General features: G+C 40.2%; 1 protein-coding gene across 1 annotated transcript in view; it reads right to left on the minus strand.

Annotated features, from left to right (window-relative positions):
- Positions 1-7,501, minus strand: part of LOC124281614 (gamma-aminobutyric acid type B receptor subunit 2-like) — a 139,635-nt gene extending 132,134 nt beyond the window's left edge. Inside the window, exons 1-2 of the mRNA XM_046717548.1 lie at positions 7,274-7,501; positions 1,923-2,507 (exon numbers count right to left, since the gene is read on the minus strand). Of these exons, the coding sequence (XP_046573504.1) occupies positions 1,923-2,507; positions 7,274-7,501 (813 nt within the window). The remainder of the gene's footprint in view (positions 1-1,922; positions 2,508-7,273) is intronic.
- Positions 7,502-23,115: the final 15,614 nt, after the last annotated feature.

Genomic DNA, 23,115 nt, shown 5'->3' on the forward strand with positions numbered 1-23,115 from the left:
ATAATGATATTTTGTCATTGGGGCGTGATATCTATTATTAATAGAATAAGAAATGAATAACATCATCACTTCCTCGTCAGTCTTGTAGCTTCTTTTCGAGGTGGAGTAGCCTAATGGTTAAAGCGTTCGCCCGTTTGCACGGGTTCCATTCCCCACATGGCTACAATGTGTGAATCCCATTTCTGGTATCCTCCACTGTGATATTGCTGGAATATTCACGCACTCACTCCTTTGACAACGTCATTTCCATGGACGAGATGAACGAATATCGTCATCAGTACCATTCCCATCATCATTCAAAGAACGTGTCATTATGTTCTATGAGTATACAACCCAATCTGTTAAAGCGGAAACACGCAACTGACGTCAACGCTACAATAACTGGTCCGATCATTGGAATTCGCTGACACTGAGCTAGACAGAACCCAGTCTACGTGTGAGATGACGTTGTTAGTTATGAGCTAAGTACACGCACCACCAGAGAGTCTGTAGACGTTGCTGTTACCTGATGCTAATGCAAATCTCTCAGCAAAGTATAAGTTTACATGACGTATAATTAACGTCGATGACGACCATCCCCTAGCATGTCCATGCACACTTTGTGTCTGCGAGACTTACATGTCAATCATAATCGCCGTTAAGAACAAGGTATTGCTTTCAGAAGCTTCTTGAACACCTGACCTCGGTTACAATGTTCCCACTTGAGAAGGAGCGTCGCTTACAGATATTGACCTTTATGCGTGATGGATGGGAGACAGTTTGTAATTGACAAAAAGCTTGGCCATTTAGTTAGTATTTGGCACATTAGCACTGATAGCTAAACAAAGAGGGCAATGGCAGTTTCCTTTCATACTAAATAAGATAGATAGCCTCCCGTCCAAAGATCATACGCTCATGTCTGTTGGTAATGAAAATGGATTTAGCTGCATTTGTCCTCCTCTCACATTGTCCGAGGTGGACGCTGGTTACTAAAATATGTGGTAGACACACCTGACAATCATCTTGTAGCTCATGTAAGCTGTAGGAGGAATCTGTCATGTCGTATATTTCTTCGTAAAGGGAGAATAACACAACAATGTTGGTTACCAAGACCTTTCAGATCGTCTCGCGTCTATTTAACCCGTATAGTGAGAGGGATGAAATGAAAGTATTGTCTCCTTATCGTTTGTAAGTGACTAAAGACGTGAGTGAGTGAGTTTATATCGTGCTGCCGCGAAACATAGGTGGTATACTTGAGGATGGGTATATATGGTAGATACATGGTAGTGTGTTATTATAATAGAGCGGCAGATAGATGGACAAAGGGTAGATAAATGTTAGATAAAGGATATATAATTATACAAGTTACAGACAAAAGATAAGATATAAACGTACTCATAAAGTGGACACATTTCTCGAAGTCCATAATAGCCTTAATTTCGAGATACAGAAAGTCATAGTCGACATTGAGGTCAATGGAAATCCGGACTGAAGCGCCTCGATATAACCGACACGACGCGCGAATGGGTTTCTGTGTCGGTATAAGAAAAGACACGTCACGGATTTCTATGAGAAAATAGGTCGAACAGACACTTCACGGGTTTCCATGACATAGCACTAGAATGGACACTGCAGGTCGAATAGATGCATCTTGGATTTCGATGAGAAAATATGTCGAAACGACACTTCACGGGTTTCCATGACAATAAGAGGTGAATAGATATGTCACGGGTTTCAATGACAATAAGAGGTGAATAGACAAGTCACGGGTTTCCATGACAATAAGAGGTGAATAGATATGTCACGGGTTTCAATGACAATGGCAACTGTAGAATAGACAAGTCACGGGTTTCCATCATCCAAGTAGGATACACAAAGGTTAGGGCGAGACACCACATCACCAACATCAACATTTAAACAGCATCATTTGTTGACCATCTTACCTTTGTATCTTTATAAAGTAGCTCCAAATTGAATCCGGGGACAACACCATACTCATTGATATGTTTCACGGCAAGCTGTGCTGCTCGCAGTTCGGAAAGACCGTTCTCAGCGTTGGTGGCTCCGCTCAATTCAAACAAACCACCAATATACAAAACATCGTCAGCTGCTAACTCCTTCTGGATATTCCAATCTTTAATTTTCCCGCTGTGAAACTTTTTACTGAACATACGATGATGACGAGGATGCGCTTCATGTGTTCCGGAGGGCTTGTTTAAGTAGATCTTATCAATAGCGTCCGTGTATAGCGAGGATAGTTTGGTCGGCGACAGAACGTAAGGGACTTCGTAAGGTTTGTGAGAGCTAGCCCCTGTGCAAAAAACCTCGCGAATGTTTTTCATGTAAAGAAGAAGAAGAAAATGTAAAAAGACGCCATGTTTCCATCCTATTGCCATTATGTGATGTCGAGGTGGGGAACTGGCAACATTCTGTGGATCATCGTCCCGAAATGTTCCGGAAGTGAACTGTACAAGCTCAGAGAGGATTACATCCTGACGTTGATAAAATCCCTGTCTCGAATGTACACGCTACAAAAGTATAAAATGATCCAGATCATGAATAACGGCTGTGGTACCTCGAGGCCCCTCATTGACCAGAGATCAGCTAACCGTTCAACACATGATTTCTTTCGGCCTTAATCCATACAGCAACGAGTGAAATGGTCACAATATGATTACACAATCCCAAGTGTTACAGGGGAATAGCATCTTCTGAAGTCCTTTAAGACAAGGTATCCGGGCTGTCCGAACACAGAACAAACTTTGCAACTTGGTTAGAAGAACAAACAAAACACTTAAAAAGCATGAGGGCTAGTTGGTGACTTTCAGTTCAGTGCGATGTAGTCAAGCCACTGTTTAATATCTGAATCACTATGTACTCCGAAGGAGTAACTAGTTTTGATGGGCTGTTGCGGAGGACACAATTCGTCTTCGCACGTTGCCCAGATCTGGAGCCATCACAGGAAGAAACCGACCAATCAGAGAGATGGAAGATGGGAGATGTCGCTGACTGGTTCTGACGATACACTTCTCCCGCCTCTCTACGCGCAAACTGCTTCTTCAATGATTCATATTGATCGACTTGTGTAATGTCAGTTCCTTGTTGAGTTAATTACTCTCCATATATTGGTCTAAGGGGAATAACTGAAGTGGTCGTCTGAGGTTCTAAGATCAATGACTGTAGTGAATGTTGTACAGCAAGAAACATCTCATCGCCGCAAATGTGTTAGGAAAATGATCACGCACAGACGTGCACGAGTATCCCTTTGACTAGGAAGGAACAACGAAACTTCTCTGCAATACATATCTTTACCAATCTAGCTGACGTTTATGATGTATATAACCTTTGGCGAACATCTTCTGGAACGTATTATTTCATTCAAACCACAAAAAGGTTATTACTCGCAATAGTAAAGGCGTTCAATCATTCACTTTATGGATACGCCGTGTAAACAGAACTCCAGAATAAGTATATCGTGCATATGTACTATATAAACAACATGAAATGGATTTACATGTTTACAGAGAAATCAAATAGAGTGAGAGATGTGATGATCCACTCCTAGATAGTTTATGAAGTAGTGATTAAGTTAATTGGCTGTATATAAGACAATGAACACATCACCTTCTGACGACGTGAAAATGTTAAAGCTGTATCTGGTGTTGATGTGGGGGACATAAGGGGCTCGGATGGGTAACAACACGAAGTAAGAGACATGAAAAGAGGTCATTTTGGCCCACAGGAAATTGAAGATATGAACAATCCTTTCGTCGTTGTTTTGAAAATAATAAGATGTATTGATACAAAATAAGGATCAGACTTTGTTCTGCTCTTTTATGTTTTGATCTTCTAACACCGCTAAATGTACAGGTACGGCTTATTTGCGTGATCAAGAAGTCCCTCAGGTTTTCTTCTAATAGTTCAACATGAACAAATTTCTATTTTTTTTTAAATAATTATAATAAAACCCCAAACAATTCTTTCGCTGTTTTAGTATGAAACGTATCTAATGAGAGAACTAACATTTAGTAACGAATACGCCTTTCGTCATTTTTTGCTGAAGTCCAAATATTATCCCTTTTTATATAAACAGTCGGACCCCAATGCCTCGAACCCGGTTGAGACGAATTAAGCGCTAATGAGTACAAATTTACCCTTTTGTCTCGAACTGCCGAAGGTGGTTCTTGCAACTGGAAACTTCACTCGCGCAATAAAAAGTCATGCTCATAAACGTGCTACCAAAGATCAAGAGTGAGGGTTTAACGGACTCAACAATCAAAAAGAAATGTTTAACTACATATCTATACACACATTGTCATCACACACTAACCAATTGATTAATTAACTTAGTACCAGTGATCACGTTGATCACAGACCGACAGGAAATGTATGTGTTTTCTATATTTTTCTCAGTAGCACGTCTATATTTTTCTCAGTACCAATCCGTGAGTGAGTTCGGTTTTACAATGACCGACTGATGGAATGATGATGTCAGCGTACAGACGAGGAAGTGATTATGTGAACATACTGATGTGGATGATGATAAAATGACGGACTGATGAAAAGTGATGATGAACATGATGACTGACGAAGTGATGATGTTAAAATGACCGACTAACGGAATGATGATGTCAGCGTACTGACGAGGAAGTGATGATGTTAACTTTTCCAACTGATGAGGTAGTGATATGGTCAACATACTGATGTGGAATTGATGATGATAAAATGACGGACTGGATGAAGAAGTGATGTTAAACATGACTGACTGACGAGGTGATGATGTTAAAATGACCGACTAACGACGTTAGTGATGATGTCAGCGTACTGACGAGTAAGTGATGATGTTAACTTTTCCAACTGATGATACTGATGTGGAATTGATGTGATGATGAAAATGCGTAGCCGGATGATTTCTACTGATGAAGAAACATACTGATGTGGAATGATGATGATAAAATGACGGACTGATGAAGAAATGATGATGTCAAAATGACCGACTGACGGAATGATGAAGTCAGTGCACTGGTGAACATGATGATGATACTGATGTGGAATTGATGATGATAAAAATGACGGACTGGTGAAGAAGTGATGTTAAAATGACCGACTGATGGAGTGATGATGTCAGCGTACAGACGAGGAAGTGATGATGTAAACCTACTGCAGAGGAAGTGATGGTGTCCAAATTCTGACGAACAAGGGGAAAAGTCTTATTGTATCCAACGACATTATCAAAACCGTGCACGATTTAGCATTGGAAATAGTATGATTGTGTTCAAGCGATAATGCCTTTGCAACGGTGGTCCAGGTGTGATATTAAAGTAGTGTTTACTAAATGATGATGACAAATAAATGGAATACATTAAGTGTTCGATCAGGTGTTTAACTCAAATAATAAAGTGTTAAAGGTGTTTATGTGATTATTATAAAATACTGATATTTTGTCATTGGGGCTTGATATCTACTATTAATAGAATAAGAAATGAATAACATCATCACTTCCTCGTCAGTCTTGTAGCTTCTTTTCGAGGTGGAGTAGCCTAGTGGTTAAAGTGTTCGCCCGTTTGCACGGGTTCCATTCCCCACATGGCTACAATGTGTGAAGCCCATTTCCTCCACTGTCATATTGCTGGAATATTCACGCACTCATTCCTTTGACAACGTCATATCCATGGACGAGATGAACGAATATCGTCATCAGTACCATTCCCATCATCATTCAAAGAACGTGTCATTATGTTCTATGACCATGCAAACCCAATCTGTTAAAGCGGAAACACGCAACTGACGTCAACGCTACAATAACTGGTCCGATCATTGGAATTCGTTGACACTGAGCTAGACAGAACCCAGTCTACGTGTGAGATGACGTTGTTAGTTATGAGCTAAGTACACGCACAACCAGAGAGTCTGTAGACGTTGCTGTTACCTGATGCTAATGCAAATCTCTGAGCAAAGTATAAGTTTACATGACGTATAATTAACGTCGATGACGACCATCCCCTAGCATGTCCATGTACACTTTGTGTCTGCGAGACTTACATGTCAATCATAATCGCCGTTAAGAACGAGGTATTGCTTTCAGAAGCTTCTTGAACACCTGACCTCGGTTACAATGTTCCCACTTGAGAAGGAGCGTCCCTTACAGATATTGACCTTTATGCGTGATGGATGGGAGACAGTTTGTAATTGACAAAAAGCTGGGCCATTTAGTCAGTATTTGGCACATTAGCACTGATAGCTAAACAAAGAGGGCAATGGCAGTTTCCTTTCATACTAAATAAGATAGATAGCCTCCCGTCCAAAGATCATACGCTCATGTCTGTTGGTAATGAAAATGGATTTAGCTACATTTGTCCTACTCTCACATTGTCCGAGATGGACGCTGGTTACTAAAATATGTGGTAGACACACCTGACATTCATCTTGTAGCTCATGTAAGCTGTAGGAGGAATCTGTCATGTCGTATATTTCTTCGTAAAGGGAGAATAACACAACAATGCTGGTTACCAAGACCTTTCAGATCGTCTCGCGTCTATTTAACCCGTATAGTGAGAGGGATGAAATGAAAGTATTGTCTCCTTATCGTTTGTAAGTGACTAAAGACGTGATTGAGTGAGATTATATCTGTGCTGCCGCGAAACATAGGTGGTATACTGAGGATGGGTATATATGGTAGATACATGGTAGTGTGTTATTATAATAGAGCGGCAGATAGATGGACAAAGGGTAGATAAATGTTAGATAAAGGATATATTATTATACAAGTTACAGACAAAAGATAAGATATAAACGTACTCATAAAGTGGACACATTTCTCGAAGTCCATAATAGCCTTTATTTCGAGATACAGAAAGTCATAGTCGACATTGAGGTCAATGGAAATCCGGACTGAAGCGCCTCGATATAACCGACACGACGCGCGAATGGGTTTCTGTGTCGGTATAAGAAAAGACACGTCACGGATTTCTATGAGAAAATAGGTCGAACAGACACTTCACGGGTTTCCATGACATAGCACTAGAATGGACACTGCAGGTCGAATAGATGCATCTTGGTTTCGATGAGAAAATATGTCGAAACGACACTTCACAATTCACGGATGACAATAAGAGGTGAATAGACCATGACAATAAGAGGTGAATAGATATGTCACGGGTTTCAATGACAATGACAACTGTAGAATAGACAAGTCACGGGTTTCCATCATCCAAGTAGGATACACAAAGGTTAGGGCGAGACACCACATCACCAACATCAACATTTAAACAGCATCATTTGTTGACCATCTTACCTTTGTATCTTTATAAAGTAGCTCCAAATTGAATCCGGGGACAACACCATACTCATTGATATGTTTCACGGCAAGCTGTGCTGCTCGCAGTTCGGAAAGACCGTTCTCAGCGTTGGTGGCTCCGCTCAATTCAAACAAACCACCAATATACAAAACATCGTCAGCTGCTAACTCCTTCTGGATATTCCAATCTTTAATTTTCCCGCTGTGAAACTTTTTACTGAACATACGATGATGACGAGGATGCGCTTCATGTGTTCCGGAGGGCTTGTTTAAGTAGATCTTATCAATAGCGTCCGTGTATAGCGAGGATAGTTTGGTCGGCGACAGAACGTAAGGGACTTCGTAAGGTTTGTGAGAGCTAGCCCCTGTGCAAAAAACCTCGCGAATGTTTTTCATGTAAAGAAGAAGAAGAAAATGTAAAAAGACGCCATGTTTCCATCCTATTGCCATTATGTGATGTCGAGGTGGGGAACTGGCAACATTCTGTGGATCATCGTCCCGAAATGTTCCGGAAGTGAACTGTACAAGCTCAGAGAGGATTTACATCCTGACGTTGATAAAATCCCTGTCTCGAATGTACACGCTACAAAAGTATAAAATGATCCAGATCATGAATAACGGCTGTGGTACCTCGAGGCCTCATTGACCAGAGATCAGCTAACCGTTCAACACATGATTTCTTTCGGCCTTAATCCATACAGCAACGAGTGAAATGGTCACAATATGATTACACAATCCCAAGTGTTACAGGGGAATAGCATCTTCTGAAGTCCTTTAAGACAAGGTATCCGGGCTGTCCGAACACAGAACAAACTTTGCAACTTGGTTAGAAGAACAAACAAAACACTTAAAAGCATGAGGCTAGTTGGTGACTTTCAGTTCAGTGCGATGTAGTCAAGCCACTGTTTAATATCTGAATCACTATGTACTCCGAAGGAGTAACTAGTTTTGATGGGCTGTTGCGGAGGACACAATTCGTCTTCGCACGTTGCCCAGATCTGGAGCCATCACAGGAAGAAACCGACCAATCAGAGAGATGGAAGATGGGAGATGTCGCTGACTGGTTCTGACGATACACTTCTCCCGCCTCTCTACGCGCAAACTGCTTCTTCAATGATTCATATTGATCGACTTGTGTAATGTCAGTTCCTTGTTGAGTTAATTACTCTCCATATATTGGTCTAAGGGGAATAACTGAAGTGGTCGTCTGAGGTTCTAAGATCAATGACTGTAGTGAATGTTGTACAGCAAGAAACATCTCATCGCCGCAATGTGTTAGGAAAATGATCACGCACAGACGTGCACGAGTATCCCTTTGACTAGGAAGGAACGAAACTCTCTGCAATACATATCTTACCAATCTAGCTGACGTTTATGATGTATATAACCTTTGGCGAACATCTTCTGGAACGTATTATTTCATTCAAACCACAAACAGGTTATTACTCGCAATAGTAAAGGCGTTCAATCATTCACTTTATGGATACGCCGTGTAAACAGAACTCCAGAATAAGTATATCGTGCATATGTACTATATAAACAACATGAAATGGATTCACTGTTTACAGAGAGAAATCAAATAGAGTGAGAGATGTATTGATCCACTCCTAGATAGTTTATGAAGTAGTGATTAAGTTAATTGGCTGTATATAAGACAATGAACACATCACCTTCTGACGACGTGAAAATGTTAAAGCTGTATCTGGTGTTGATGTGGGACATAAGAGGGCTCGGATGGGTAACAACACGAAGTAAGAGAGAGACATGAAGAGGTCATTTTGGCCCACAGGGAAATTGAAGATATGAACAATCCTTTCGTCGTTGTTTTGAAAATAATAAGATGTATCGATACAAATAAGGATCAGACTTTGTTCTGCTCTTCCATGTTTTGATCTTCTAACACCGCTAAATGTACAGGTACGGCTTATTTGCGTGATCAAGAAGTCCCTCAGGTTTTCTTCTAATAGTTCAACATGAACAATTCTAAAAAAAAATAAATAATAGTATAAAAAAACCAACAATTCGTTCGCTGTTTTTAGTATGAAATGTATCTAATGAGAGAACTGACATTTAGTAACGAATACGCCTTTCGTCATTTTTTGTTGAAGTCCAAATATTATCCCTTTTTATATAAACAGTCGAACCCCAATGCCTCGAACTCGGTTGAGACGAATTAAGCCCTAATGAGTACAAATTTACCCTTTTGTCTCGAACTGCCGAAGGTGGTTCTTGCAACTGGAAACTTCACTCGCACAATAAAAAGTCATGCTCATAAACGTGCTACCAAAAGATCAAGAGTGAGGTTTAACGGACTCAACAATCAAAAGAAATGTTTAACTACATATCTATACACACATTGTCATCACACTAACCAATTGATTAATTAACTTAGTACCAGTGATCACGTTGATCACAGACCGACAGGAAATGTATGTGTTTTCTAGGCACGTCTATATTTTTCTCAGTACCAATCCGTGAGTGAGTTCGGTTTTACGCCGCTTTTAGCAATATTCCAGCAACATTACGGTGGGGGACACCATCCAGTACCAATCAGTCGAGATTCAACATACATACATACATGCATATCATATCTGCTTAATCAGATTTTGGCAACGGATCTGGAGGAGTTAGAAGCCCGCAAAATACACAATGTGAAATCTCTTCAAGCTAATACACATGTAGTCAGTACGACCCAGCACTGTATGTTCCCCCTTAGGGACAGGACGTGTTATTACTAACACATGGTTTAAAGTGGCGTTGAAGAAAATATATAACATCAAAGCCAGAGAGAAACAAGGCTCAATTACCGACCGAATCAGATGCCATTGGGCGTGAAGGGCTAAATAGCTATGGGAATGATATGAATGGATCGTTTACTCAATACTAGCTGGTGGAACCTACAGTTGTCGCGTATTGATCTTCCCACACACCACAGCCTAAGTGATAGTACGATGTGGGACTGAGATGCATGGTCTCCGCACTATGATTGTAACCTTTGAGGTGTTAAAGAACAATATTGCATCATCAAAGGGGGTTTGTGTTTTCCAACGAAATCCTATCAAAGAAAGTGAATTCACACAACAGTGACTTTGATTGACATTTAGACAGGCGGAGGGGCAGACATAGTCAGTACTTGCTGGCCCATAACAGGCTAATTCAGAATATAACGAATAAATCATTCCGGCATACGCTATCTTGTCAATCTGATTCGCAACGGGAAGTGATTTTTAATTGGATATATCATCATCATCATCATCGTGGTCGTCGTCGTCGTCAATGTCGTCGTTGCTTTGTTGTTATCTTTTTTATTATTTTTAGCATTATTATTACAATAATACTAGCAACTCACGTCTTTCCACCCTATAATATGCATTTGTTGCAAGTAGATAATTAATTCTTCAATTACGTTATGCTTGGTCATTGTCATCGATATTCTGAGTCAGCCGACTTTTTCCGTCATTTCAAGACCAGTTTGTCTCTGATGCTGTTTCGGGATCAAATCAAGCGTCAAACATTAGCTGTGCGATATGGCTAGTTTCCGTTCCCACAAATTAACCGGATATCACATTTACTATGCGCAAACGTACCAATACAAACATGCCGGTATTATCTCCCGCTTTCCTTTAAATATATGCTCTTATTTGGAGAGAATCGATCTGCTCTCATTATACGAACTCACGGTGAACAGATCACGTTCCAAGTTTAACTTGTCGTTTATGCCGTCGTAGTTTATCAACCTGAATCCTGACCATATCCGTCTGAATCGAAGTGACTAGAGTATTTACACAAGGGAGACAACCGGCTCATTGATCGCTTCCGGTAGAAGAGCTCTTCTCCACACAGTGACATGTGCGGTCTCTCGAGCCATTAGGTTAACATGTGATCATGTTTTATCGTGTTTAGTCTTCAGATGTGTTGTAGTCGAGTTCGTGAAATGTGTGAATTATTTCGATAGTCTCACTCTCTCGCTTGGGGAGAAACAGTGCAGAGTTGATTAGAATCATTCCCGAGTAAACATGAAACAGATTCGCGCTCTCGAGGGTCATGTATTGTAGAATGGGGCTTTGATATTTTTGTTTTAATTATCTTGTAAATTATTCATAAGCAATTCAACATGAAAACTGTTCTTAAATAGAAAATACCGTGCACTGATCGCCCTATTAATAGAAGGGCTTTTATGACAACAGTCGCGTGTAATAGCCGTAGTCGAAGAAACCGTTTTTTATCGATGATCTCAGGTGACTCTTCTATACCCCAACGAAACCACATATTGTTTTTGTGAGAAAGTAATAACCTTGCGGTTCACGTAAAACATACCGAAATATGACAAGAGCTTCATAGGCTTTCAAATCAAAAGTGGGAACTCAGGTTTTTATCTTTCTTTTACAGTTTCGAAAGTAACAAGATCAAACTGACGCGGAAATGAAAGGCGCCGTATCTCTTGGTCTTTTGTTTGATTGGGTTTTTATAAATCCAGTGATTGGCATCATGTGCATCGTTATGTACGCAATGGGGATACGATGACATGTGTAAACCAAGTCAGAGAACCTGACCACTCGATAAACAGAGGTTGCCAGGGGTGGAAATAACTTTAAAATTGCTAGTGTACTCCGATACAGTGGCACATGTAAAATCACTTGCCCTGACAATTTTTCCACTATACCGGCTCTTTTCTTGTTGACTTTTTCAATAAACAACATAATTAACATTGGAATATCAACTGGACACCGGTACAGTGTGATATACAAATTTGCTTGCCCGACAGAAAAAAACACTGGACTCGGGCGTCGGGCAATGGGTTATGTCCACCCCTGAAGTTGCTGAAGGTCAATTTTAACCGGGATCTTCACGCATCGCAGTCTTTCTCTGTGCAAATGACGTCCCCCACCATTTCCAGAATCTTCAGGTCGAGAGTTTTCAGTATGTCTTATAACCATACCCGTGACGAGATGCATGCAGACGGACCTCACCCTTAAATAGGTGTTGCTTACCCGTGAAGATCCGGGTTAGAATTGATCTTCAGGAACCCATGCTTGTCGTAAGAGGCGACCAACGGGATCGGGTGGTCAGGCTCGCTGACTTGTTTGACACATGTCATCGTATCCCAATTGTGTAGCTCGATGGTCATGCTGTTCATTACAGGATTGTCTGGTCCAGACTCGATTATTTACAGAACGCCAGCATATACAATGCTGTGTGCGGCGTACAACTAGACTCACTCACTCATAATAGTGTTATTAGCTCGGGTTTTCAAACAGTAACTAAATACACACTTTGGTCTTTCTTGTATATAAAACAAGCTCAAGTGTAAAGTTTGCACCTTATCCCGAGAGTCTTATCAAGTTTGCTAGTTGAAATGTTAATCCGTTGTATTAAAGTTTGTTAATCGAGACAATTACCTTGGCTTGTCCCTTGGGTTGACAAACAACCCCAATCGAGGATTTCTGCTCCCACATTCGTGTCGCTTACATATACTTGCCACAAGATGAAAGTATGTATCGTAAAAGTATAACAATCTTAATTATAAAATATAACAACAATGAAATGTGTCCATGTTAACTGTACTAGGTGTATATTCAGATCATAAGAACACGACAGAACAGCATGTTTTATGCTATTTACACTGACGTTACGATTCCAAATGCGGAGCAGGGGTCAATAACGGGAATGTTAATCTGCAGCAACGAGAACAGCAGTGGGCATTGCAGGCTTGTGGAATGGCTTGCCAACATCCTCACTCGTTTATTACTGAACGTAATCCACCATCGGTGGTGCATGAGTATAGCAACAGAATATATACAAAATGTACAATAAGATGACTAAATTATACAGTGTTAACAAACAATCTTAATGGACTTGAATACATTTTAAGGGTAGATATTTTACTTGAAACAAGTTGGCGGAACATTGACAAATTCGTCCAGGAACAACAAGGTTCCTTTATCTATGATTTACGTATGTCTGCAAGATAATTACATTTGAATAAATAGTGAAACCCGTCCCCAATCAAATGTGAATCACATAAGTTACAAAATGTGTGTTCGTTTGGGGTATTTTGCCATCTCCCAGTTTCTATGGGATGTTTATGGTTGCATGTTCTAAATTTAAGGATCGGTTTAGAAATATAATCAGAACATAATAAGTATTGTTCAAATTTGGGAGAGCGCTTCAGAAGTTTATAATATATTCCTTTAGAAGAATTTTGCATACCGTTCGTTCATGATTATAAAAATATTCTCTGCAACCCTGCTGCCACACTAACGTTATTTGGCGTATTTTGTACACGGCGTAGATGTTGTTCCATTATATCCCATACATATACATGTGGGAAAGATCTGGTAAATATGCAGGCCAAGGCTGTACCTGAACAATCCAGAGCAATCGAGCCGTGTTCGTTCGGGCATTATCCTGTTGCCATGTCAATCCTGGGCATCATTGCAGGAGTTCTAGGGGGCTCTGTAATGATGTGTGGTGGGATCTCTGTGACTGGCAGAACACCTTTACATGTTATTCACGGACGGGTGACTGGGCAGTACTACCGTGACGGCATCCTGGAGGCACCCGTCGTTGTTGGTGTCAGTAGGGCAACACAAGAGCACATAATTCTCTCGGTGTTACCGATCACTTCCAACAGAAGAGCATCTCCACCTTGCCATGCCTTGCACGCAGTCCAGACTTCACATAACCTGATGCATGCTTTAAAGGAAGCTAGGAAATAATACATACACACTAAACATGAAGACATAATACACAATCCGTATATAAACCATCCTCTTATAATCCGTACAGCGATGTTGTGATCAGTGACCAATGACCACACCCTCTGTGTAAGAAATGACTATCTGTGTCAATGAACCTAATTCAATCGATCTATGTATTTTTCATTCCCTTTCCACAATGTGGTTTAGACTGCAGTGTGATAGTGATAAGGTGGCTGCCTTTGCGAGTATGTGGGTTCGAATCCCGGATGGGACTCAACCCCCAAAAGTACTAGAATCTGTACTTTACTGTAAAGGGTAACCCCAAATATAACATCTGTTACATTTGGTAATTTTCTAAATGACATTGTGTGCCAGTGTTGCTAAGGAAGTCCGACATCGATTGAAAGTTTACTATGTGGCACATGAATAAAGAGCAGTGTAGTCCTTAACTCATACCAGTTGTCCTCGGTCCTATACATAACATAATATAATTCATATATTTTTAATGTCTTAATATATTGTGTTGAGTTAATAAATTGCACATGGATATTTCATTGTTTGAACACGACACTCATTTAAAAATATCAGTATCTGTCAATTGTCGAGACACGAAATACAAAGTTTGGCGGTGAACTCTTATTTGTGTGCAGCAAAACCTGAACATTTTATTTATTTGTTTGGGCCATAAACCAATATTCGGGTCACGCAGATTGCTGTCATATAATGTAACAGCATCAGCTGATTCACGAATCAAACTGCCAGAGAATATAACTGTTTTATTGCTTTATGTCTAAGCATAGTTCACATTTCCATTTAAAAATCAAACTGAATTAAACGTGACTCTAATTAGTTTAATCCTAAGATTCAGTGTCTAACGGCACCATTTTGGTGACAATTAAGAACAACTGGCATTCTACTTCAAGGTTTCAATATTAGGAGATCGAAGAGGGAATGTTTTTAACAGAACTAATTCATCTTCAGTATCGTTTAGTCGATAAAGTTTGTTTTCAATTTGGATTTTATCACCTTTAAGAGTAGAGAATTTACCTTCGTTCCTGGCCTTGGTCATGAATCCTTTGAGTTTTACCTGGTAGACCGTACTTTTCTGTGAAATCGTAAAATGGAGATACCGTGTCCTTTAAGAAGTTTGGCGACTGTAAAATCCTTTATAATCCTGTGACGGAAGTTGAGGTTACTTTCCGTCGAGGTAAGTAGCACCGGTCTGGCACCACGTGACTTCGAAGGAAGGCGAACGACACGGTCAAATTCTTTTATGTCTGTGATACTCATTTTGTTCTCTATAACATCGAGAACTTTATTTGTAACGTCTTCGTTTGATTCTCCAGATGTCTCTTTGATGTTGTACAGTATTATGTTGTTCTGTCTTGAGTTATTGTCCAGATGGTCAATTTTATTTGTTAAACGTTTCACAGTTGTTTTCAGTTCCTCGTTTTCTTCTGTGAATGTAACCACATCCTGTTCTAATTTGTTTATTTGACCGAAAAGTTTTTCAAAATTTTTCTGTGTCTCCCGTCTCATATCCCTCATTTCTTTTAATGTTTCGGAATCACAAACCTCTCCCTCGATAGTTGTTTGTCTTCGTGGACCTGGTTTGACTCAATATCGTTGGAAAGGACGAGTAGCAACGACAAGAGCAGGACCATGTGAAGATAGAGTCTAAGTCCCGCGGGCACGTGCAGCCCATGAACTCGGATGGCGGCTCGTCTCGCTCTCACCGACATTAAGGCCATCAATACGCTTAAAAAGCATCCAATTCTGGCTCGAAATGTTTCGTTATCACATCCCATCGTACTTGCATACACTTGTACACGTTTTTGGAGTGAAATTACAAGTCCTGACTTACGTTTAGGGCACTTTTCAAGCACTTTCAGGGAGCACTGCAAATACACGTCCGACCCGTATAACCACCAGGTAGCCCAGTGGTTAAAGCGTTCGCTCGTCTCGTAGAAGACACGGGTTCGATTCCCCACATGGGTACAATGTGTGAAGCCCATTTCTGGTGTTCCCCGCGTGATATTTCTGGAATATTGCTAAAAGCGGCGTAAAACTAAACTCACACACTCACTCTCATAGACTGATGTGTTTCGTTAAAGAAGACTTTACTAAATGCATTTTTCAAATTAGATTTTTTTGGTGCAAAACACGGTAAAATATTTCTTTTTCGGTAGCTCAGGAGGAAGTTTATTTTGAATATTTCCATTGTGACACTTTTCGAGGACGTAGCACGCAATGAAGGTTTGGTGGCTTCCTGTAGCCCATTACACCGTTCTCAATGTATCGTGCTCGGTAACGGAGGACGTCGCGACGGGTGATTTACAAACGTCAATGCCAGAGGAAAAGCAGGCTTTAGACAGATTACAATGGCAGACGTAAATGGCAAAATAGTTGTGAAAATTATATGACCACTGAAACTCAGTGGTGACACTAGATGTTCGCGAGGAGGGTTAACCATGTCCTGCTCTATCAGTAGCATCCGACCTTCACACAATTTGCTGAAAAAAGTAGACTGATGATGAAAGCGTTTGCCCTTTTCAGGTGCCCCTGGTATTACAAGAAAATTGCAAAAGCGGCGTAAAACTCACTCACTCACAATGGCAATGGGAAACACATATACCATTTGACTGATGCTAGTAACACATGACTGGCACTGGCATTGGGTAGTTACATGGTGGTCATTTTGTGGTTACATTGGCTGGTTGAGTGTCCTGGGAACCGATGGTGTTAATGACTGGACATGTTATAAAGCAATGTCCCTCCAAATATTGTAGTTTGTTTGTTTGTTGTTTAACGCCACATTGCGCCACACTCAGCAATATTCCAGCTATATGGCGGTGGTCTGTCAATAACCGAGTCTGGAGCAGACAATCCAGTGACCAACAGCATGAGCATCGATCTACGCAATTGGGATAAGATGGCATGTGTCAACCAGGCTTGACCACCCGATCCCGTTAGTCGCCTCTTACGACAAGCATGGGTTACTGAAGATCAGTTCTAACCTGGGTCTTCACGAGTACCCAATATTGTGCACTCAATTACATATCCATATATTTTCTTAATGGTATCGTCAGTGCCTCTTAGATTAAATACTGAAGCTGGTGCAATATTGTAAAGAGTCGTCTTTGCCATGATATAGCAAGTACTTCGTGGATGAGTCGACGTCAGATTCGAGAGCGCAAGTGTGTACCCTGGCTTGTAGTGTGTTGTCATATACGGTGGCATTAATGATTTTTTGGCTAAAGAAAAGGTGGTACATAAATATTTATTGCTGAGACATCTTTCCCAGGTTTCCCCAACATAGAATGTGACGGAGGGACGGGATCACATGTAATCGACCCAGTTTTAATTTCAGACATGCGAATTCCCTCTGAGATATTGCTGAAAACAATGTATAAGGCTTCATTCGTATCCATCCTCTTCTACAACGGGAGTATTGATGCAAAACAGCTTATTTGCATGACCAATCATGCGAACAGTGGACCAAGACGTGATCAATGATTGAGAATACCAACAAGTGGGAGTTTTCCCAATCAAACAGTAAACATCATAATGTTTCTTCCATTTGTCTTTTGAATCCTGTAGTTCAAGAACAACATCATCTCCATTCAGACACTTGCTCTAGTAAGAGAGTGCCAGCTATTCAAACCAACAATTAGCATGTTCTGACCTCTGGGTTGATGTATGGTAATCAGGCTTTCGGGAGCACTCAGGCCAGTGGTCAGTAAATAAAGTGTCCATCGTTGTTTATCTCTTCGGCCAGGCCGTGACACTAAGCACTGCTTGTGTGTTATGACTGGGTAATGACACAATATATCTCGGTAAAGTCATCACAGAATCTGATAGCGGCTAAAGGTCATGGTCAGAGCTGATGATCTGCCATCCAAGTGACGTTTCAGTAATTCGGAACTGAAAGGAAAGGTCGTATGGTTGAGGCTACATGTAATCACTTCCTGTTCCTATATCATGGAGACTGACATGTTGTCAGTTTGAAATGTTGGCCACAGTTTCTCTCACAAACTTACATAACTCATGCGATTGCAAGCAATCCAGATCTTCAAATCGGGAAAACTACATTCTCTCTAATAGGGAAAACGAAACAAGGCTGTACCTGAACATTGTGCTGTTAACGAAACGCAACCCGAGCCGTGTTAGTTCGGGCATTATCCTGTTGCCATGTCAATCCTGGGCATCATTTCTAAATTTCCTCATGTCTGGTACCATCAATGACTTACATCTTTCTTGAAACTATATTATTAAACTGTAACAATATTTACTTTGTGACAGATCTGCCATGGACATATCATACAGACATATTTTAAACGTTGCATTATTCGTTTCTAAAAACATGAATATTGAACTTTACAGAAATACCTGGGACAAACCATCACGTCATGTTGTAACGTTCCAATAGAATTTAAATGTAATTAGAAAGAATATCCTGTATACCCATCAAATGGGATGATGTTTGAAGGACTTGAATCACTGGGGACTTTCGATTGACCAGAACCCCTTCTCTTTAACCAATCCATCTTTCAATTCAAAATCAAATATTTGTTTTGGAATATATTCCTCTCGTGAAAAACGCCAAATGATTAATTCGCACATTGGTTCAAATGTCAAAGTATCATTGAAGGTCAGGTTCTAATCCCATGGGTAGCATGTTCCCAACACTGACGATTCAATGTGTACAGTGACATTCACAGTGTATATAAATCTATGACTTACGTTAAATATTATGCTATACAAAATATAAAGAAACGCATAGGCGTTTTGTATTTTCAAAAATCTATTAATTACCTATTGTGTTCAAACAATCGTCAAAATATGTAACAAAGTTAATAACATAATTTTACACAATTGCACATGTAAAAAATCGACTTTACCTGAAAATGTTGAATTGTTTTGGAGATTTCTTACAAGCATTGAAAAGGCATCGCCACAACGCAACATAAATCCAGTGCAGCAAAGACCATGCACTGTCTGGCTATAAAAATCCAGATTACTTTCGGAAATCGTCATTCGTTTTGGGTTTCAAGGTCAAATCACTACGCCACGTCTTGACGCTACAACATAGAACATGGCCATTGAAAGAATGCACGCTTGAAAAAATGCATCTTCTGTTGCCAGGTGTCTGAATGTTAGTCTGAGCACGATATCACGGTTTGCAGTTCGTTACAACCAAACAGACATTACAAATGACCCTCCCCGTACAGGCAGACCTCGAGTCACCACTGCAGCCCAAGATCGGTACATCCGGGTACTACATTTGCGTGATCGTACTGCCACGGGTGAGAGCACATCAGCCAGGGTGCCTGGACTTCGGAGGATATCCGGTCAAACAGTACGGAACAGGTTGAGAGAGACTGGACTGAGCATGAGAGCCAGGAGACCCGACGTCGGGATCGTGCTACGTCGTCACCATCGCGCTCAACGTCTCCGCTATCTAGAATTATCCACTTGGTTGTATAGACATTTCCTTTTTCTAAACTGATTTAAAAATTCATGTACTAAAGTCTATTGTGGACGAGTTGTACAAAATGTTCGCAACAGAATTCTGGGTTATGCGTTTCTTTTTTAATAGTATATATTTCCTGCATATATGAGTCCTTGTCCGTCTCCTGTCTTCAGGATCATCTAGCTATTGCCAGTGGTCACGAATAACTCCTCTTCTGAAAAAACATCGATCGTTTGACAAGATTAGAATACCGTCGCCATCTTGTTATTTCCAGACGAACTTCCGGTTCGACAGAAGCCTTTGCTGACATCGGTGGCTCAAACTTACTACAGATCGATAGATCGATATAACTATTAGGGCAATGTTGGTAATGTGATAATTGTGTTCTCGGTGTTACGTAGCAGCATTACACCATAATTATCCATTTCTAATTCCATGTCACTGCTGTGAAAATCTTGATGTAGGTTCAAAGAGTTTAGTTTTCTCTGGGATTTTAATTTTGTGAAAACTTTATCGAGACTTTGAATGTTGAAACCCTGATCAAACAGTTTTTGAGCAAGAGTCGGAAGATCTCCAAAGGAGTTATGTGAAATGAAGATAGGAAGAGCTGGATCTGCACAAATATTCTTCGAGACGAAGGAAAAACTGACCACTGGAAAGTTGAAGTCTTCCCTCATCTTACACAGGCTTTTAGAGAGTGTTATGTCTTTAGACATAGATGTAAATATTCAAATGAGGAGGGTTCTTTACTATCCTCCTTATTTCTTGTTCAGGTTGGTAAATAGGGTGAAAGAATTGGTTATTTGGTGGGTACAGAGCGATATCAGAAACATCTTGGACAAGTCATATTCATGAGGATAAGATCTGCAAGAAGGGGACCAACACTGGCGCCCATGGGAATGTTCACTGAGTGTCAAAGTCGCTGTGAACTCAAGGACACGAACACATTTGGTGGGTTTGCAGAGGAGCAGTGTTAAGACAAGGAAAATGCGTCCCAAGAAGCCTCTGAATTATGCATGTTGAAGTACTGAAAATGAGACATAGTTCCTGGCACTGAAATATATCATGAGAAAACATATGCAATAAAAGAGTTACTATTCATTGAACTTCAAGCATGGAAGGAATATTTTTCAAAAAGAATATTTTCAATCAAGATCGTTTTTAAGTCCAAAGTCAAACTGGCATAATTCTTGTTCCGTTTCTATTTAAATGCAAATGTCAGGCTTGGAGTAGTTGGATATAGGTCGTTCTTTGAGCACTTCATTCATTATCACCGTCATGCTTTAGTCAGGAGCTATAGCTAGATGCAGTATAAACGGAATCTCAAAAACAACACTAAGTCTATTGTTTTCGCACGAATTGCGAATATTCAATATATTTCTAACATAGCAACATCAAGAGTCTGAAAACCTTTTCTGTAAAGTGAAAGTATCAAAATGGCTTTTGCAGAGTTAATTAATAATATATATTTCCGAAAACAAGCATAAGCATAGGGGTCATATCAAGTTAACTCTGGCAAGTGCGAGACAAAATCTGTTGTAAACGATGCGGTGTCAGGAGATAGGTGTTTATTGCAAGACGTTGAATGGTGGCTGTTGTGCTGCCATTTCCTGTCAGATACCAACAACATAATGAGCACAACGAGCGCTTGCCACAAGATGATGGCTCAGAGGGCGAAAAACATCCTTCATGTCCCCTCAAAAATATCTAATTTGAAAACATGACATAATTCAGCTGCTGGCACTGCAATCATTGTGCAGACTATTTCAGTTCTCATTGATCGAACGTGCAAGTGATGGCAATCTTGATTTAATAATCGGAGAAATAAGTGTTGGTCCCATTTGTTAAGGAATTGGATTGGTTTGATGGGTTTTGTCATGCAACTTGAAAATGCAATTGCATGTTTGGGTCACAACTTGAGTCAGCACCACATATGTTAACAACCCAAATGCAATGTTGATCTGCATTCAAGGTAGGAATAATTAACTTATGATGTTCGCTTGTAAAGGTGAACACTCGCGCTTGACTCGTCGTCAGTCAATTTTTTCCAAAAGCAACGAAACTCTGTTGAATGTATATTTTGTTTTATTTCTTGATTAAAACTTTGCTGGGATGTTAGTTCTTCTACAGAATGTGTGTCAGGATCAACCAATTGCAACCAATAACTCTGACAAAAAAGCTTATATCTAAGTATATATAGCATTTCTGCGACTGCGGATTATCAGTGACAGACAAGTAATGTTTGTGACTGTCTACATATAGGCTACCTTCCAATTATAGGAACTAACACTTTAGTGACATGGAAGACGTGCCGCTCTTTACTGTGTTATATCGTCGCCTTGGTTAGCGGGCTGGCCATGGTGTTTCTGTTTTAGATTCCACAGCTAGTTTTGCATGTTAAGGGGAGATTGCTTGACAATCTTGGTAAAGATGGTCTAGTTTCCTAAGACGTTCAAGGATTAGTTACGCATTTTAGACTAGACCCACGCACTCGCATTAAATTCGTGACGTATTAATTTCATGATTAACAGTATATAGGACCTGTATTACAAGAGGCTTTCCTCCACACAGAGCTAGCTGGCTATGACATAAGTAATACATGATCTATTCAAAGCAACTATTAAACCACTATACCAATTTTTCCATGACATACCCCACGAGATAGCTATAGTTCAAGCATAAGGGTAAAGCGAACCGTATTTCTTTTCTGAGAGGCCAGAATTGATCATTACAGATGGTTAATCTGAGGCGCAAAACAAATAATTAGACATTAAAATATCCCGACTGAAGATGCTGTACATTTACACTTTGATTGACACCACAATACAAAGGCGTGGATGACAAGTGAGCTATTTTGCGATTGGTTAATGTTCTTTGACAGACAGATGCGGTCACGTGGACTTAAAGTGATTTTGCTTCTCAACAACGCTGCAAGTCACAAGTGTGCTTCGCTAACTTTGCGAAACGTGACCAAATACCACGTCTCATATTCAACCGATGGATGCAGGAATAATTCGGCATTCAAGGCATACTACAATAGATCGCTTGTTAGACATTACCGCACCTGTGCTGTGGAAGGACGTGATCAGACACGTCGGATCAACATGCGGATGTCACTCGGTAAAATTATTCATGTGATGAATTCAATGAGGAAGGTTAAACGAACACAAACAACTTTTTGCTATGACTATAGATTATTGTTGTGCTTGCTATTCATTGTTTCATAAGCTTTACATTAAATGCTTATTTGTTTTATCCAGATTCGTGTCGTTTTTGTAATAGTAAGGGAAGCAACTCTTGCTTGAACTTGGGTCTTGATTCAGTAGTCCGGACTAATCGCAATCCGGACGAATTTGCTGAGAAACGCAACCGTCCGGATTAACGAGGCTTCAGTGTATACTGTATAGAAAACAATGTTGTAAGGTAACCTAAACTAACAATCCTTGTTCTGGGCTAACTGATGTGCTGTTCTATCGACGAGTCTTCCCCCTACGTTATAATACAAGTTACCAATAAAACAAATGATAAAATGTTAAGACTGTTTACGTTCACGTTAAACATCTTCTCTTCACTAGTTCAGTTAAATTTGTGATTTTCGTATACCACATGGGACAATATGAACCTTTCATTTTACTTCCAATGTAAGATTAGATTAGTACGTCTAG

Source organism: Haliotis rubra, unplaced genomic scaffold (assembly GCF_003918875.1).
Source record: "Haliotis rubra isolate DU_JTF1 unplaced genomic scaffold, ASM391887v1 Scf286, whole genome shotgun sequence".
NCBI classification, from domain to species: domain Eukaryota; kingdom Metazoa; phylum Mollusca; class Gastropoda; order Lepetellida; family Haliotidae; genus Haliotis; species Haliotis rubra.